Source organism: Hypanus sabinus, chromosome 8 (assembly GCF_030144855.1).
Source record: "Hypanus sabinus isolate sHypSab1 chromosome 8, sHypSab1.hap1, whole genome shotgun sequence".
Taxonomy (NCBI): Eukaryota; Metazoa; Chordata; class Chondrichthyes; order Myliobatiformes; family Dasyatidae; genus Hypanus; species Hypanus sabinus.
In genome coordinates, this window is record NC_082713.1 from 143,866,804 (window position 1) to 143,883,479 (window position 16,676).

Here is a 16,676-nt window from a genome sequence, read left to right on the forward strand (position 1 = left end):
GTACAGCCAGGTGATCGGACTTTTCAATGTGTGAGCATGGAATGGCAAGGAATGTGTTCTTGTAACAGCGGCAAGTGTGTTGCTGCCTCGGGTTCCACGGGTGGTTTGTTGGCGGCAGTTGTTCAGAGACTTCTAGTTGGCCTGGTTGAAGTCTCATTCAATGATTGGGAAGACATCAGGGTATGTGGTTTCCTGACTGATCACAGAGCTCAGCTCCTCCAGGGCCTGCCTGACGTTGGCCTGAGACGAATGTATCAGGATGATGGCAGGAGACTCCCTCAGCAGATAAAATGGACAACATTTCACTGCTAGAGTGAGATAGGAGACAGAACCACCACGTCAGTGCACCACAATGAATTAATCATGAGACATACTCCACCTCCTCCATTTTTAAAAAAGTTAGCAGTCCTGTTCTTAGAGAATATTTGTCTGCACCACCTCTTCTGGCAATTCATTCCAGACTCAAACAATCCTCTGGGTGAATAAACACTCTGGAAGTGTTGTCAGAGGAAAGCAGCATCCCTCATCAGGGACCCCCACCGCCCAGGCCATGCTCTCTTCTCACTGCTGCCATCAAGAAGAAGGTACAGGAGCCTCAGGACTCACACCACCAGGTTCAGGAGCAGTTATTACCCCTCAACCATCAGGCTCCTAAACCAGAGGGGATAAGTTCACTCAACTTCACTTACCTCATCACTAAACTGTTGCCACAACCTATACACTCACTTTCAAGGACTCTTCATCTCATGTTCTTGATATTTATGGTTATTTATTTAGTATTATTATTATTTCTTATTTTTCTTTCTTTTTGTATTTACACAGTTTGCTTTCTTTTGCACACTGGTTGTCTGCCCTGCTGGTATGGTCTTTCATTGATTCTATTATGGTTATTGGATTTATTGAGTATGCCCGCAAGAAAGTGCCCCTCTGGGTTGTTACGGTGACATACATGTACATTGATAATGAATGTAGTTTGAACTTTAACTCTCCTTTTACACCTCCTTTCTCACACTTTAAACCCATAGCTTCTTTTCCTCGACACCTCCAACACGAAAAATTGATTTTCACCATCTGCCCTGTTTGTCTCCCCTCACATTTTTCTATACCTCTGTCAGGTTACCCCTCGACCTCCTCCACCCTAAAGAAAAGTCAGTCTATCCCGTTTCTCCTTGTACTTCAATTGCTCCAATCCAGGCAACTTCATGCTAATACCTCATCTTCTAGTGCTTCCTCTTGAATATGACCAAAACTGTACAGTTTATTTGTGCTGCCCCACTGCCATCTCCTAGGACCAGCATCAGTTTTGCCGGGGACTCTAGCTCTGCCTCCATTTGCCACAACAACTTGCTTTGAACTGATGCATGGGCGTGAAGCAGGAGGTTTCTGTGTCCAGGCTGCTGACGGCCTGGATTGTAGGTAATACCAACTCCCTCTGGTATGTCAAGTAATGAATGTTACATGTGAGGTATGTACAGCTGGCATCCTAGGTAAAAACATGACTAAATTGTGATCTGTAAGATGCCTATGATTGTAATCTGTTAATATGGGGTGGGGGGGGGGGAGGCAGCATTTGATAATATAAAGGTCTGTGAGCTCTAGTCTCTTTCATGGGCCCTTAGCTCCCAGTGGATTGATGACCTCCTGTCTCTATTGCCAAAGTCAATGGTATGGTTGGAACTCACCAATGTTTCTGTAACCCATTGTATCCACTGTACAGGGGATTGGCCTATACAGCCTCATCAGAACCCCGTGTGCCAGCCTTACCCATTTCCACCTCTCACGACCGGACGTACGGTTGGACCTTGAGAGGCTGTGGGCTATGGTGCATTCTGAGAATTGTTTTCTGTGACAATGTAGGGACAATTGTGTATTTATTTACATGAAAGTTGTATTTGTCACTAGAGGAGGGTATCTTGAAAGTTATATGGTTAGCAGATTGTACATTTACGTCTATTCAAGCACTGTCAATTGTTTATTTTTCTTCTAGGTTTTATGTGAACTTTTTCAGCGAGGAGGTGATTAACCCAGAAAGGTACGCAATGACACTGTGTCAGAACGTAAGGACATTCAATTAAATATATAATCTTTTTCTCAGAAGGTCATGACCTAAAACTGATTACAGGTACTGAAGTGTTCAATCTTGGTGTTACATTATCTTTTGGGCAAAAATTGTCAAAGCAAGGTCTGGTGGGCCTGGATGTAGAAGTATGCTTTATTTGAAGAGCAGAGAATCTCATCTTGAGAATCTTATTATTGGCCTCTCACATAAAAAGGCAAAAAATAAATGCTTTGTCTGTTTCCCTCACGAGGAGATGCACGTTTGGCAGAGGATTTGCAGAAAATGAACTTTGAACAAGCAATTGCAACATTCCATTCATTCCCTATCCATTTATCAGATGCTAACAAAAGCTCTGCAAAACACTATTCTTACTTAACAATAGATTTTTATATTTTTACTTTATTCCTACCCCATTTTTAAATGTTGTCTCCTTTCCATGTATGAACTAATTATGGGTGAGGAAGGCGATTCTGCCCATTTTAATTCATCCATTTGAAATGACCCATAGGGCTTATCATGGTAACACCTATTTGGAAAATTATTGCATCCGCCCTCTGTGGGTCTAAATCCAATGTATCTCTACTTGGAATGTCACTCAAAGAAATTAAGGAAAATAAAAAGCAACGCACACAAATCGCTGGAGGAACCCTGCAGGCCAGGCAGCATCCAAGGAAAAGAGTGCAGTCGACATTTCACGCTGAGACCCTTTAGCAGGAGTGGAGAGAGAAAAAAGGAAAATTACTACAACATGGAACAGAAACTCTTCCTACTGTTTGACTCTTTCCAAGTTATATACTGTATGTCTACTTCCTCTCAGCATGTAGCACTGTCCACCAACACTCCAATGTAAATTATATCAAGATGTTATAACTCGCCATACTTTCTAATGAATTTTAAGCACAATGAAGAACAATCAATATGAAGAAGTTTGAATTTATATGTTGTGTTTTTGTAGGACTATCCCTCTGGCAATTGTCTTCACCCTGATTCTTATTACGGTATTGTATCTGCTTGTAAATGTGGCTTACTACACCGTGTTGACAGCAGATGAGGTGTTGGCCTCTGGTGCGGTAGCTGTGGTAGGTAACTGTTAATACCAGAATCTGTTTCTCTTCTACTGTTCTGTTCATTCAGTTGTTGATTGTGAAGTTTAACCAAACTTGTTTAGATGCATGTTTGTCAGAAATATAGCTCTCAGACCCTCCAGTGCTATCTGAGTGGAGTCTGTACGTTCTCTCTGTGACTGTGTAGATTTCCTCAGGGTGCTCTTGTTTCCTCCCAAATTCCAAAGACACGTGACTTGATAGATCAATTGGCTACTGCAAATCATCCTGAATGTGTAGGTGAGTGATAGAATCTAGAGGGAGTTGGTAAGAACCTGGGTATAATATATATAAAGAAACTGGGATTAATGTAGAATTTGTGTAAAAGGGTACGATGGTTGGTGAGGATTTGATAGATTGAAGGGCCTGTTTCTAGGCAGTCTCTCTCTTTGACCCCATGACTCCACATGAACACAACAGCATTCTGTTTGGCCCCATTCTACCAAGAGCTCTTTTTAAGAAATAGCCTAGAAACAATTTATTGTGTCCTTCTTTAGTGACGCTGAAATTAAATGACAAGCCTACGTCTATTTGAGCCTGGTTTCATCTGCTTTACCTTCCACTATTGCTGTAGAGGGATTCTCGGGGCAAGGGAGGCCTTAGACACAGGACCTTCCACCACAGAGAGTTCAGATCCTGTCCTGCCCAGTCTAACATAGGTTCTGAAATTGTGGGCCAATTTTATTTCTATATCTTAGTCCAACCTTGTTTATCTCTTCTTCTACTGTTGCCCCACCAGAATGGAAGTGGGAGCACAACAAGAACAAGGAATTTCCAGCCAATGAGTCTCTAAAAAGAATATCAAATGGACATGAATAGAAAAGGGAAACATGATCAGCAACATTATCTTAGCCAATCACAGTAGCCCTTTACATCCCTGTATCTCTTTCCATGCCCTTTAGTTGTCAGGCTCTGGACATTTATGACCTTTCCACTCTCCTGCCCTGTTAATGGGAGAACCATCAGCAGCCTCAGCCTAACTTTTTTGCGTCTCCACTCCTTAACTCCCCTACACCCACAAGAAAGCTGTTGGCCAAAATGATCTGGGTGAATCAGATTTGGGATGTTTCCATTCTCACACGTAGGTCTTCATAAAGAGGAGATTCAGCAAGATTCAGAGTTTTGTATTGAACACCTACCTTGAACCAAACCATCCTTTCATGAGGTTGGACTGTTCACCAACATTTCAGTGTAATATATATTGAGAGTGGAAACTGTTTGCAAATAATGATACTTTTCCTTCAATTAGACTTTTGCAGATCGGACACTGAGTGGTTTTTCCTCAGTCATTCAAATTCTTGTGTCACTGTCATGTCTTGGAGCTCTAACTGTGGGTCTGTTTTCTGCTTCCAGGTAGGTCTGGGGACATCTTTTTGACTGAGTGTGAATGTGACATAAGAAAGTGCTCACTTTAACCCTTTGACTCCATCACTTAAACAATTTGTTGGGTGTGGGTTTAGCATTGCTAAGAAAGGAAAATACAGAGGATCCTTTTTGACTTTAATGCTTAAGAAGGTAGAGAATAGAGGTTCTGTAATTATATCTGCCGCATTAAATTTATACAATTGTTTAATTATATTTCAAATAATCCACTTCAAATGTTATGGTCTGTTGCTTGGTGAAGGAATGCTTATTTGTCCAGTAGGTATAGATGCAAAGGATAAACACAAGTGTTTGTGTCAACCAGCCAACTTAATTATTGTGACAATGATTTCTGAACAATGTTGTATTCACAGTTCATATGCATACAATCTCATACTTTATAGAGAGTTATTGTTGTCTGAGCATCAAAGAACTACTTAGACGATCATTGCTGTGGAAACCAGGAGCTGACACTGAAAGATGGCTGCAGCTGTTAAACTGTTGAATTAGTGATCCACTGAGCGGAGGGTTCAGAGACATGGGTTCACAGAATAGTACAGCACAGTACAGGCCCTTTGGCCCACAATGTTGTGCCGACCCTTAAACCCTGCCTCCCATATACCTGTCTAGTAGTCTCTTAAATTTCACTAGTGTATCTGCCTCCACCACTGACTCAGGCAGTGCATTCCATGCACCAACCACTCTCTGAGTGAAAAACCTTCCTCTAATATCCCCCTTGAACTTCCCTCCCCTTACCTTAAAGCCATGTCCTCTTGTACTGAGCAGTGGTGCCCTGGGGAAAAGGCACTGGCTGTCCACTCTATCTATGCCTCTCAATATCTTGTATACCTCTATCATGTCTCCTCTCATCCTCCTTCTCTCCAAAGAGTAAAGCCCTAGCTCCCTAATCTCTGATCATGATGCATACTCTCTAAACCAGGCAGCATCCTGGTAAATCTCCTCTGTATCCTTTCCAATGCTTCCACATCCTTCCTACAGTGAGGTGACCAGAACTGGACACAGCACTCCAAGTGTGGCCTAACCAGAGTTTTATACAGCTGCATGAAACCCACATGGACATTTAACTTTAACCAGAAGGAAATTCTGAAAAGCCATCCATGAAAACTGACAAATTCTTCTCCAAACTCAGCTGATTCACTGATGTCCTTTAGGGAAGAAAATCTGCTCTAACTGTGAATCTGTACCACAGAAATATCATTGGCTTTTCAACTAGCCTCAAAAATTACCCGACGTGCTAGCCAATACAAGGGAAATGGGGCTGGAGGCCCTGCTAGAGACACCAACTTGTGAATAACAGCTACAGATATATTGTGGCATGTTCTTGATAATATATACTTGTTCTGTCCTTCAAAGAGTATTCTTTGTGGCTTCAAGAGAAAACCAATGGCCAACAATCTTCTCCATGATCCACATCCAGCACCACACCCCACTTCCGGCTGTAATTCTGATAGTAAGTACAAACTGCAGATGACGTCTGTGTTTCTCTCACCAATGTCTAATAAATGTACTTATAAAAATACTGTATTCTGCAACAAATGGTGTTTACATTTGCTTTACTGTAGGTAAGGTCACTGGAACAGACATCCAGAACTTGTAACATCTTTTCCTGGTCACGACTGATTTGCTGCCAAAATGTTATCATAAATGTGTTTTCTATTTCATGTCAAATCCCCTGTGAGAACTGGACATTTTGAAGTTTTTCATTAGTGATGTACATCGCTTAAGAAGTTGCACATATCAGTGGGATCCAGGCAGCCCAGAGATATCCATACTCCCTTGATCTGCACTAAATATTGGGAGAGCGATGTTACAATTCAGATAAACCAATATTGCATCATGAAAAACAAAGACATCATTGTGTGGTCCCTGCCTGGAATCTGATTATTATTCCTTTTGAAAAGTGGACAGTATGTGTACTGTACCTCATCACAATATTATTCACATCTGAGTTACAGACTCTCTTCTGGAAAAGCATCAAACATTTCTATTTAAGAACTAAAACTCATTCTTGTGCATGGTTCGACAGTTTCAGATTAATCCAGAAAACACCTTCAGCTGACCATCTCCAGACATAAGAATGGGTAGCACACATTTAATAACTGTCTCTATTGAAAATGATACTCATTATTTTTTTCTCACAGGCTTGATTTAATTTTATGTGAACATTATCTTTCAGATACATGTGGTACTTGTAACTTAACTATTGAGTTACTGCAAATCACTGTAAATTATCTCTGTCTTTCTCAGTATCCTCTGGTCATCCTGATGATTTTCATTGGTGATCTGTATGGTTTGCTGAATTTAAACAGCTTTCCACGTTGGCTGTTTATGGGATTAGTCACCCTTGGACTCATCCGGCACCGTTATAAACAGCCTGATCTCTACCGTCCATTCAAGGTAGAGTATAATACTCCAGCCCAGAACTAGCTCATTTTGTGAGACTACTTTTAGAACAGCAGGGGACATTGTGAAGGCTTGTCATCCATTCAGTCCCTCATGATTTGGCTACTGGTAGACCTGATCTCTACTAAGACCTTCAGTTTTCAACCACTTGTGCCCTCTTGAAGAAATTCACTTCATCTCCTGGCAATGGAGTACCATCTTCCTGCAGTGCCAATGAAGATCCCTCCCTAATTAAAAATCTCAGGGAGATGCCATCCACCAGCCCTGAACCAGGTAGAGCTGAGGAGGATATGGAGTATTAAACCAATTCTCAGCCTGGCTGAGGTGTCATCGTGCCTTTTCCAATATCACAAGACACATGGGATGTTGCCTACTCAGCCACAATCACTCAGGCAGCCTACCCTTGAGCATTAAAAATGAGTTGACTTCACCAAACACCACAACCTTTGCCTGCAATACAATCCATCCCCAAATATGTAAATTTTCACCATATTTGTAGAGTGAATGAAAATAACAGTTATGTACCTTTTGTTGTATACTGTAAAATAGAATTTCTCTTAATAGAATAAAATAGAATAACTTAAAGCAGCAGATCCTTTAGTGTTACTACCTTGTCAGTTTTCACATCGCCATCGAATGATGAACTCCCAGTGCACGAAACCCTTTCGAATGGAACTGGACCAAGGTCTCAACATTGGATGAGGTCATCCCCAGTTCTCTGTACTCATAAATAAAATACAACCCTCATTACTTCGGGATTATGAGGATAGATGCTTGTGTACTATTTATAAAACAAACCTCAGAATATGTCATATTAAATTGAAGAGTTGTTAAGGCACAGAAGGTGGTTGCTTGCCCCATCTTTACCAGCTCCAGTTGTATTCACATTGTGTATATTTTATAAACTGTACTTATGAGTAAAAGGGAAAAGATCCCATGATAGGCATGTCAAAGACAAGAGGACATAGTTTAAGGGTGAGAAGAAGGTTTAAATTTGATGGGTAACTTTTTATAAGAGAGTAGTTGATCCCTGAAACTCAATGCCAATTTGAAAGGCAGATGTGTTTAAGAGGCATTTAGACTGGCATTTGAACAGGCAAGACAGAGAAGGTTGGGGATCTAATGTGGGCAATTGGGAATGGTGCGGGTGGGCAAAATGGTCAGCATGGACAGTCTGAGGAAGGAACCATTTCTGTATTTTACGACTATGTTCTGAAGCAGGTAAATAAATGGTACTGATGTTAAAAGTTATGTGAAGATGATCTGAGTTTTAAAAATTCTTATCTCCGTAGGTTCCAATTATCATACCTGGAACCTTTAGTGCACTGTGTCTATTCATAGTGGCGACGTCTCTGTACTCTGACCCTCTCAGCACTGGAATTAGCTGTGCTTTAACACTTTCTGGTGTACCTGTCTATTACCTGATGATAAAAAGACAACAGCGACCAGGCTGGTACAGAAAAGCACTTTGTAAGTAACAAGACACAAACTGTGTGATAGGGACTAAAAAAAATGGGGATCCAAAGAACATGATTAACTTAAGGTATTGCAGTAATTCAAAACTATAGCAGAACACTCAGCAGGTTAAGCAGCATCTGTGGAGGCAAAAGGTGTATGTCAACTTTTGGGTCAAGACCCTACATCAGGACTACCACTCCAACAAGTTCACAACAGTGATTGAGTTGCCTCTGCATATGAGTCCTATAGCTTTCCTGTCTTTCATTTGTGTTGCAAACTCAAAATGTGAAGATTTATCGGGTTAGTTATCAATGTCAAATGCCATCAGTGCTGTATGCAACAGCTATTTAAACATTTATTAGCAGTTGTCTGGGGATCTGCATGCACTGTAAATGCATAAGTCCCAAACTTGCTAGCCATTTTGGGGAGACTGGATTTGTAAACGTATTTCGTTGCTGGACTCTGCATGGACTCTGCATGGAGTCCAGTGCTGGACCCAGTCTTTCTGAGATTCCCCAGTATCATCTCCACTGATATGAATGAGAATTTATATAGAAATTAATTCTAGAATTATTTTCATGTACAATGAATATTATTAAATGTTTCAGTAACAGGAAAAAATCTAGACTTTTAAGTGTTTGCTTCAATTTTAATAGTTTTTCATTGTTTCTGAATGTAAGTAATGGTTTTAAAATATCAAAATCCTCACACAGTGCCTACAGCCTTTAAAGGTGGGACAAGGATTTTGACAGTTTTTAAAGCTTTAAGCCCCTTTGGTCAATGTCCTTGTAACTAAGCTGGCATGAGTCCTGATGAGAACAAACTGATAGTGAACTTGGTCCTGTGAACCTGGAGAATTCCCAGCACGGCAGTGGGCCAGCAGGATCTGAATCATTCAACTACGTTTTACCATTTCCCACAGCGGGCTTTGAACTCGGTTCTGAGATTACTTGTCGAGTGCTACAGTCAGTAAAGTACCAGGTTATCAGGTGAAGAAACAACTGGGCTCATTAATATTCTTTTTGTAAAGAATGACCATTAATGTATTTCTGTTTGTTTCATGTGATGTCTGAGTGCCTCAAACATCCAACATCATTAAAAGTAAATCTGTTTACTTTTGCAGATCTCTTCACTGTCAAACTGCAAATTTTAATGCAAGTAGTGCAACAGGAGATTGTAACCTACTGAAAATTTGCCAGCAAGCGCATGAATTTTCTGTGAATTCACAACAGTCATTGCTAAGAGACATTCACAAAGTATATTTCCTGAACTTAGATCTGTATGTGAAAATTCCATTCTCACTAACTGTGTGTGTGAATTCTTATGTAACAAAAACTGTTAATTTTTTTTAATGCTATTTTAACTATTTTGAATTCTAAATATAAATGAAAACTGCTGGATAAACTGTGTATATCTGTCAGCATTTGAATTTGTAAAAGTAAACAAAATCAACAGAGAGGAATAATGATAAAAGGGAAAAATTAAAGATAGTAAGAAACAGTAATTTATTGTGTCTTTTTAAAATTCATATACAGTGCAATGAATTGCTTAGTTGCTTGTGGTACATAATTGATACAACTTGTCCCAAATATAAGGACCTTAATTTGCACAGGGGTTTAAGAGTCCAGGAAAAAAAAACTTTTAAAATGTCTCATTTTGTTTGAAATAGACATTACCAAATAATTTTAAACATGAATCTAAATGACCAAAATCAACAAACACCTAACTACATCTATTGAGATCTGTTGCCACCAAACTAATAAAACTCCTACCTTTCAAGTGGATTGCTTCTTTCTAAATATTTCACAAATGAGGTTTTGAAAAGTTCACAAAGTACTAAAGATTATTGTTTTGCCATCTGCATAAATTCAAGGAAGGGCAATGCAGATAATTTCCAGAACAGTGTAAAATTTTCTGTATTCTGTTCCGCATATATTTGAGAAATGCCACTAATTATGAATTGTGGATGGATGGATGGATGTGTGTGTGTGTGTGTGTGTGTGTGTGTGTGTGTGTGTGTGTGTGTGTGTGTGTGTGTGTGTGTGTGTGTGTGTGTTTAAGCTGAAAGTGCTGATTAACAACTATGCACATATTGGTAATGGAGAAACAAAACGTATGGAGTGTGTTACTAGTCTGTAACAACAGGGAGGACCCATGTTTACAAAACTGCAAATCTTGCATCTTCATGAAAGGAAGTACAAAAATATGATGATTTAAATGTCTAGAAGAAAGATTTATGATCACCACTGACAACGAGAATCCAATGGCCTTGCTAGAATTTGATTATCTATTAAGTGTGAGCAGAAAGTTTTAGCAGAAGTTTCTCATTTATTATGGGGACTTTCAGGTCTGTTGGCTTCTGTTGCTTAACCATAGATGGTTATTTGGTTGTCTCGGTGTTCCAGAAACATTTCCCTCATTCAGCCACAAGAAACCGCACATCGTCATGACCACTATTCCTGATTTCACACTGTTTGTGGAGAGCGTTTTGCCCATAGGTACAAGTAGTCCCAATAATGGATCAATAAATTAAATGTAGACATCTTAATATTCTTCCACAAGCCATTATTTGACCCACCCATATATTTTGTGTAAGTTATTCTCTGATTTCTAGGATGCATTCCTTAATTCTGCTGCAGCTCTCTAGTTCATGAATCTGTTTTGTCTTCTGGATTTAGTTAATTTCTGTAAATTAGAAAGAATGATACCATCTCTAAGCCCTGAGGCACCCATTCCGACATAATTAAAATGAATAAATCCCTGCTGTTTTCCTACCCTATCCCATGATTTCGAAATGATTGGGGCCGGAAGTGTTTGGATTTTTATCGGATTTTGGAATATATAATGAGATAGCTTGGGATCGCTATCACTTGTTGACTATGTGCTACTGGTATTAGACTTTATTACACTTGTCCATTACACATATGTACTGTTGCAGCCGTTCAGCGTGTTGGATTTTCATCAGTGACGATCTCGGCAAACTGATCAATGAATTTCTCTGCTGTTTGGTGATCAGCAGATAGGTTATCACCACAAATCTTTAAAAATGTAATGCTGTGCCTCTTCTTAAATTTCTGTAACCAGCCTGCTGAATATTCGCAGTTGCCTTCAATTTTCAGTTCTTCCTGATAGATGTTTGCTTGACTCATGATCAGCATACTGTTAAGCCCCCTATGTTCTCTCCAGCGCTGACAAATCCTCTCTTTCAATACACAATTGAGATCCTAATTTTTTGCTTTAAGCAGTGCTTTTCTACTTTTCATTAACATCTGTTCATTACATATGTGAGGTCACTTCTCAGAGACCTGCACATCCCCTAGGAACCTTCCCAGCATCTTCTGGAATTTTCCATTTGTGATGTCATGTCAGTGCTCAAAAAAATCCAGATTTCAGAGGTATTCAGATTTTGGAATTTCAGATAAAAAGTACTCAGCTTTTTGGATGCTGTAAATCAGAAATAAAGTGTTGGAAATGCTCTACAAGGCTGTGTGGGAGGGAGGAAAGGGGTTTGTTTTGCTGGTGTTGTTTTGTTGATTGGTGCGTTCGGTTTCATTGTGTTCTGCTGATCATTATTTGCATGCTGTGTTGGCGCCAGAATCTGTGGTGACGCTAATGGGCTGCCCCAGCACATCCTTGGATGTGTTGGTCATAACACAAATGACGCATTTTGTTGCATGTGCGATAAATAAAACTGAATCTGAATCAAATCAGGCAACGTAGGCGGTGAAAAACCAGAGCCAGTTTCGGTTTTTAAAACCTTTACGTTACAGAGCTTAAATGCTAAGAGAAGGAGAGGAGAAGTAGTAGAGTAGAAGACAGGAAATATCAAATAACGGAGATGCTAAAGAGGTGAGAAAAGAAATGACAGATCTAGCCGAGGCTTTAAAGGGAGTAACAGGACTATTATCTGTATTGGTGAGTCCTATAATGAGTCAAGTTTAAAATCAAAAGGTTTCTCAAACTTTGCTCAAGCCTCTGGTAAAGGGAGCGTTGGGTCAGTGGCCAGAAGAAAACATACAGCTCAAGGCATATTGAAGAGCTGCATTAAGGGCATGTACAGATGATTAGTTTATGTCTATGTGCATTCAAAGACCATAAGACCTAGGAACTGAATTAGGACTTTGATCCATTGAGTCTGCTCTGCCATTCCATCATGGCTGATATATTGTCCCTCTCAACCCCATTCTCCTGCCTTCTCGCTGTAATCTTTCTAACTAATCAAGAACCTATCAACTTCTGGTTAAGTATACCCAGTGACTTGGACTGTGCAGCCATCTGTGGCACATAGATTTACCATCCTCTAGCTAAAGAAATTCCTTCCCATCTCTGTTCTAAATGGACGTCCCTCTATTCTGAGGCTGTGTCCTCTGGTCCTAGAGGTCCCCTCTCCACGTACACTCTACCTAGGCCTTTCAATATTAAATAGGTTTCAGTGAGATACCCCTCATTCTTCTGAACCTGAGTGAATTCAGGCCCAGGGCCTTCAAACACTCCTCATACATTAACTTCTTCATTCCTGAAACCGTTCTTGTGAATCTCCTCTGGACCCATTCCAGCGCCAGCACATCCTTTCTTAGATAAGGGGCTCAAAACTGCTCACAGTACTCCAAGTGCAGTCTGACCGATGCCCTATAAAGCCTCAGCATGGCATTCGTGCTTTTATATTCTTGTCCTCTCAAAACGAATACTAACATTGCATTTGCCTTCCTTACCCTGGCAACCTGGAAGTTAACCTCTAGGGAATATTGCACAAGGACTCCCAAGTCCCTTTGGACCTCTGAATGTTGAATTTTCACCCCATTGTGAAAATAGCCGACACCTTTATTCCTTCTACAGACTGTGTGACCAACCACTTCCCTACACTATATTCCATCTGTGACTTCCTTGCCCATTCTCCTTAATTGTCTGTCCTTCAACAGACTCCCTGCTTCCTCAGCACTGCCTACCCCTCCACCTATCTTCATGTTGTCCGCAAACTTGGCCACAAAGACATCAGTTCAGTCATCCAAGTCATTGGCATATAATGGGAAAAGAAAAAACTCCCAACACCAGGCCTGTGGAACACCACTAGTCGCTGCTGGCCAAACAGAAAAGCCCCCTTTTATTCCCACTCTTTGCCTCCCGTCAGTCAGCCAGTCTTGTAATATCACAGGAACCAATTGTGTTAAGCAGCTTCAGGTGTAGCACCTTTTCAAAGGCTTTCTGAAAATCCAAGAAAACTATAATCACTGACTCTCCTTATCTATCCTGCCTTGTATTTCCTCAAAGAATTGGAACAGATTTGACAGGCAACTGAGATGAGAGGCCAAGGCAAGTTTGGAAATGACCCAGATGCTGGAATATCTGAGACTAGAACTGAGACACGATTTCAAGTCTGAGATGAGAGCAGGGTTCTTGAGTAGGCGCTAGATGAGAACCTGATGAGAGCAGATGACAATCCAAACGGGACAGAAATCCTAAATTCAATCGCAGACTGAACCAAAGTTGAGCTGAGGGTTGAGCACCGAACCTGAGTTCAGGTGTTCTTTAAATATCCAAATCTTGCCACCAAAACATGGCCACCATTTTTACAGAGTGGACCTGAATCTTCAAAGGGACCGCACCAGTTATCTATACTCCAGAGAATCAGAACATCTAATCCCCAGAGGCTGGCATGGTCAGGTGTGTACCATAACAGCAAGATGTCCTCTGGAAAAACATGCTGACTATGGCCCATTTTATCATGTATCTCCAAGTATCCTCGAACCTCATCCTTGGTAGTGGAAAAAATCTTCCCAACCAGCGAAATCAGGCTAACTGGCCTATAATTCCTTTTCTTCTGCCTCCGTCCCTTCTTAGACAATGGCACAATTAATGCACACATTTGGGAAAGGGTAATGTGTGCAGGAATTGGGAATGATGGGATGACCTGAGAGGAGATAAGAGATGATGGGGATTTCTGAGAGGGGATGATCAGGAGGGGGAGTGATTTGGTGGGAGAACATGAGGAATGATCAGGAGAAGTTCTGATCGAGGGAGATAGTAAAGGGATAGAGATAGGAATGACTGAATATGAAGTCATCAGGTGAGATGCTAATGTGTGATCAGGATAGGTAGCTGGGGGTGATTGGAGATGGAGTTGATTAGGATAGGATATTACAGTCATGGATCTATACAGGATGGAAACAAGCCAACTGACTCTATTGAGTCCAAGCTAATGAACATGTAACCATCTTTACTAAGTCCATTTTCCCCTTACAGATATGGTCCAAATGCAGAGTGAGAGACACTGAAGCAGGTCGATAGATCACAGACTCAAAGCAAACAGTGTTAAAGGGAAAAGTAAACAATAAACGCAAGGCCAAACAGGGCCATTAACTAAAACTCTCAAATGGAAAACGAAGCCTACACTGCGGCTGCAAAGAGCAATTAAGAATAAAATGAATACCGCTAGTCTTCAGTTGACTCGACAGTCCAATTTCTCAGGCAGGGCGGCAAAGCGCAGCTACGTCCAAGTCTTGACGAAAACTACGACAGAATGAATGGAGTTAAATACTATCACAATGAAATAATAATTAGCTGACATGTGCATATTCACAAGTGCAATTGCTGAATCTGATGTGCTGCCAAATCTGTGATTGTAATACTTACATCCACATCGACACCTCCCACTCCTGCCCACAACCAATTCTCCTGAGACCTACCCACATCAGAGAAATTTAGCAGAGGGCAGCTGATGGACTAACCTGAACTTCTTTGGGATGTGTGAGGAAACAGGAACATCTGGAGATACTTTGTTGATCCCAAAGGAAATTATAGTGTCACAGTAGCATTACAAATGCAGAAATATTAATATTATAAGAGAAGTAGAAAGACTAAAAAATAAGCCACCACAAACAGTCTAACAGGAGGGAGTCATCACTTCCCCTAATGGGCAATGAAGAGCTATTCAGTCCATCTTGGAATTGTGGGCTCTCTGACCACTGAAGCAGGTGAAAGCGAGGAGAGTAGTTTAAGGGACTTTCTGCCTTCCTCCATACTACAGGTCTCTGTAGGCACCTATTGTATGGCTTTGATTTTTAACAATACCACCATTCATTCCCCTTCATCGGCCAGAATTTTCTAGGAACCAGTAGGGATCCTGCACTTCTCCAAGTAAGGTTTCAATGGTGGCCTATTTTCAACTTATTTTTCTGTCTTCTGTAAACATCCTCCCACGAGAGAGCTTGGAATAGTGTGCCTGCTCGTCTGATGTCTGGTGTTCAGACAGCTAATGTAGCCAGTTGAGAGTAACATTGGCTTCACTGCACGAGATGTTGGCCTGGCAGTATTGAGTCTGTTGTCCTTCGGAAATGGACACTTTGCATATTTTAGAAGGCAGACAAGACGTGCTGGCACTGGAGAGGTTCACAAAGATGATCGTAGGAATGAAAGGGTTAACATTTGAGGAGCATTTGATGGCTCTGGACCTGTACTCACTGGAGTTTACAAGAGGGGATCTTGTTGAAACCTATCGAATATTGAAATACCTAGATAGAGTGGATGTGGTGAGGCAGCTTCCTATAGCGAGGGAGTCTAGGACCAGAGGACACAGACTCGGTACAGAGAGGGAGATCCATTTTGAACAGCGATGAGAAGGAATTTCTTTAGCCAGAGGGTGATGAATCTGTGGAATTCATTGCCACAGATGGCTGTGGAGGCCAAGTCACTGAGTATATTTAAAGTGGAGTTTGATAGGTTCTTGGTTAGTCAGGGCATTAAAGGTAACGGGGAGAAGGCAAGGAAATGGGGTTCAAGGAGATAGTATATCAGCCATGATTGAATGGTGGGGAGATTCGATGGACCGAATGGCCCGGTTCTGCTCCTAGTCTCAGCAGGGATCATAAGACACCAGGAAAATACCACAGCCGTGTCCACGAAATAATTGGTCTTTAAAGAGTTAAGTAACAGAAACATTGGCGTTGACTAACATTGAGCAGATGGTAAATCTAGCGGAGGGTGGGGGCTCTGCACTCAGAATAGTTAGTACAACTGAAGCTAGTAATCTGATAGGTTAAAGGGTTGCAGTCAAGGCCGATTAAAGTTCGTAACATATTTTTCCCGAGGCATTAAAAAGGTAAGATATGTGAGCCAAGCCGGTGCGTTAGAGTTCGTTTTTGGAAGGTAAATTAGAAACGAGATAAAGAAAAGACTTGGGTACTTAGCCGGGACGGGGCAGCGAGTCACTGATAGACTGGGGATCAGCAGAACGTGCCTTGTCCCGCAGAGTGCCGACTGTTGTAGCCGGGACT

General features: G+C 41.1%; 2 protein-coding genes and 1 long non-coding RNA gene across 4 annotated transcripts in view; 2 read left to right on the forward strand and 1 right to left on the reverse strand.

Annotated features, from left to right (window-relative positions):
* LOC132398512 (cystine/glutamate transporter-like) overlaps window positions 1-10,148 on the forward strand; it is a 26,609-nt gene extending 16,461 nt beyond the window's left edge. For both annotated transcript variants that reach the window (XM_059978090.1, XM_059978091.1), the window contains exons 5-11: window positions 1,988-2,032; window positions 3,015-3,138; window positions 4,412-4,515; window positions 5,899-5,995; window positions 6,793-6,942; window positions 8,241-8,418; window positions 9,530-10,148. In XM_059978090.1, coding sequence (XP_059834073.1) covers window positions 1,988-2,032; window positions 3,015-3,138; window positions 4,412-4,515; window positions 5,899-5,995; window positions 6,793-6,942; window positions 8,241-8,418; window positions 9,530-9,594 — 763 coding nt within the window. In that variant the 3' untranslated portion in view covers window positions 9,595-10,148. The remainder of the gene's footprint in view (window positions 1-1,987; window positions 2,033-3,014; window positions 3,139-4,411; window positions 4,516-5,898; window positions 5,996-6,792; window positions 6,943-8,240; window positions 8,419-9,529) is intronic.
* Window positions 1-16,655, reverse strand: part of LOC132398514 (uncharacterized) — an 18,986-nt gene extending 2,331 nt beyond the window's left edge. The window contains exons 1-4 of the long non-coding RNA XR_009513680.1: window positions 16,586-16,655; window positions 14,834-14,913; window positions 7,559-7,666; window positions 2,689-2,764 (exon numbers count right to left, since the gene is read on the reverse strand). This is a non-coding gene — a long non-coding RNA (uncharacterized LOC132398514). The remainder of the gene's footprint in view (window positions 1-2,688; window positions 2,765-7,558; window positions 7,667-14,833; window positions 14,914-16,585) is intronic.
* Window positions 16,418-16,676, forward strand: part of zgc:136858 (uncharacterized protein LOC678543 homolog) — a 53,056-nt gene continuing 52,797 nt past the window's right edge. The window contains exon 1 of the mRNA XM_059978088.1: window positions 16,418-16,501. The gene's annotated coding sequence lies outside the window, so the exon portion shown is untranslated. The remainder of the gene's footprint in view (window positions 16,502-16,676) is intronic.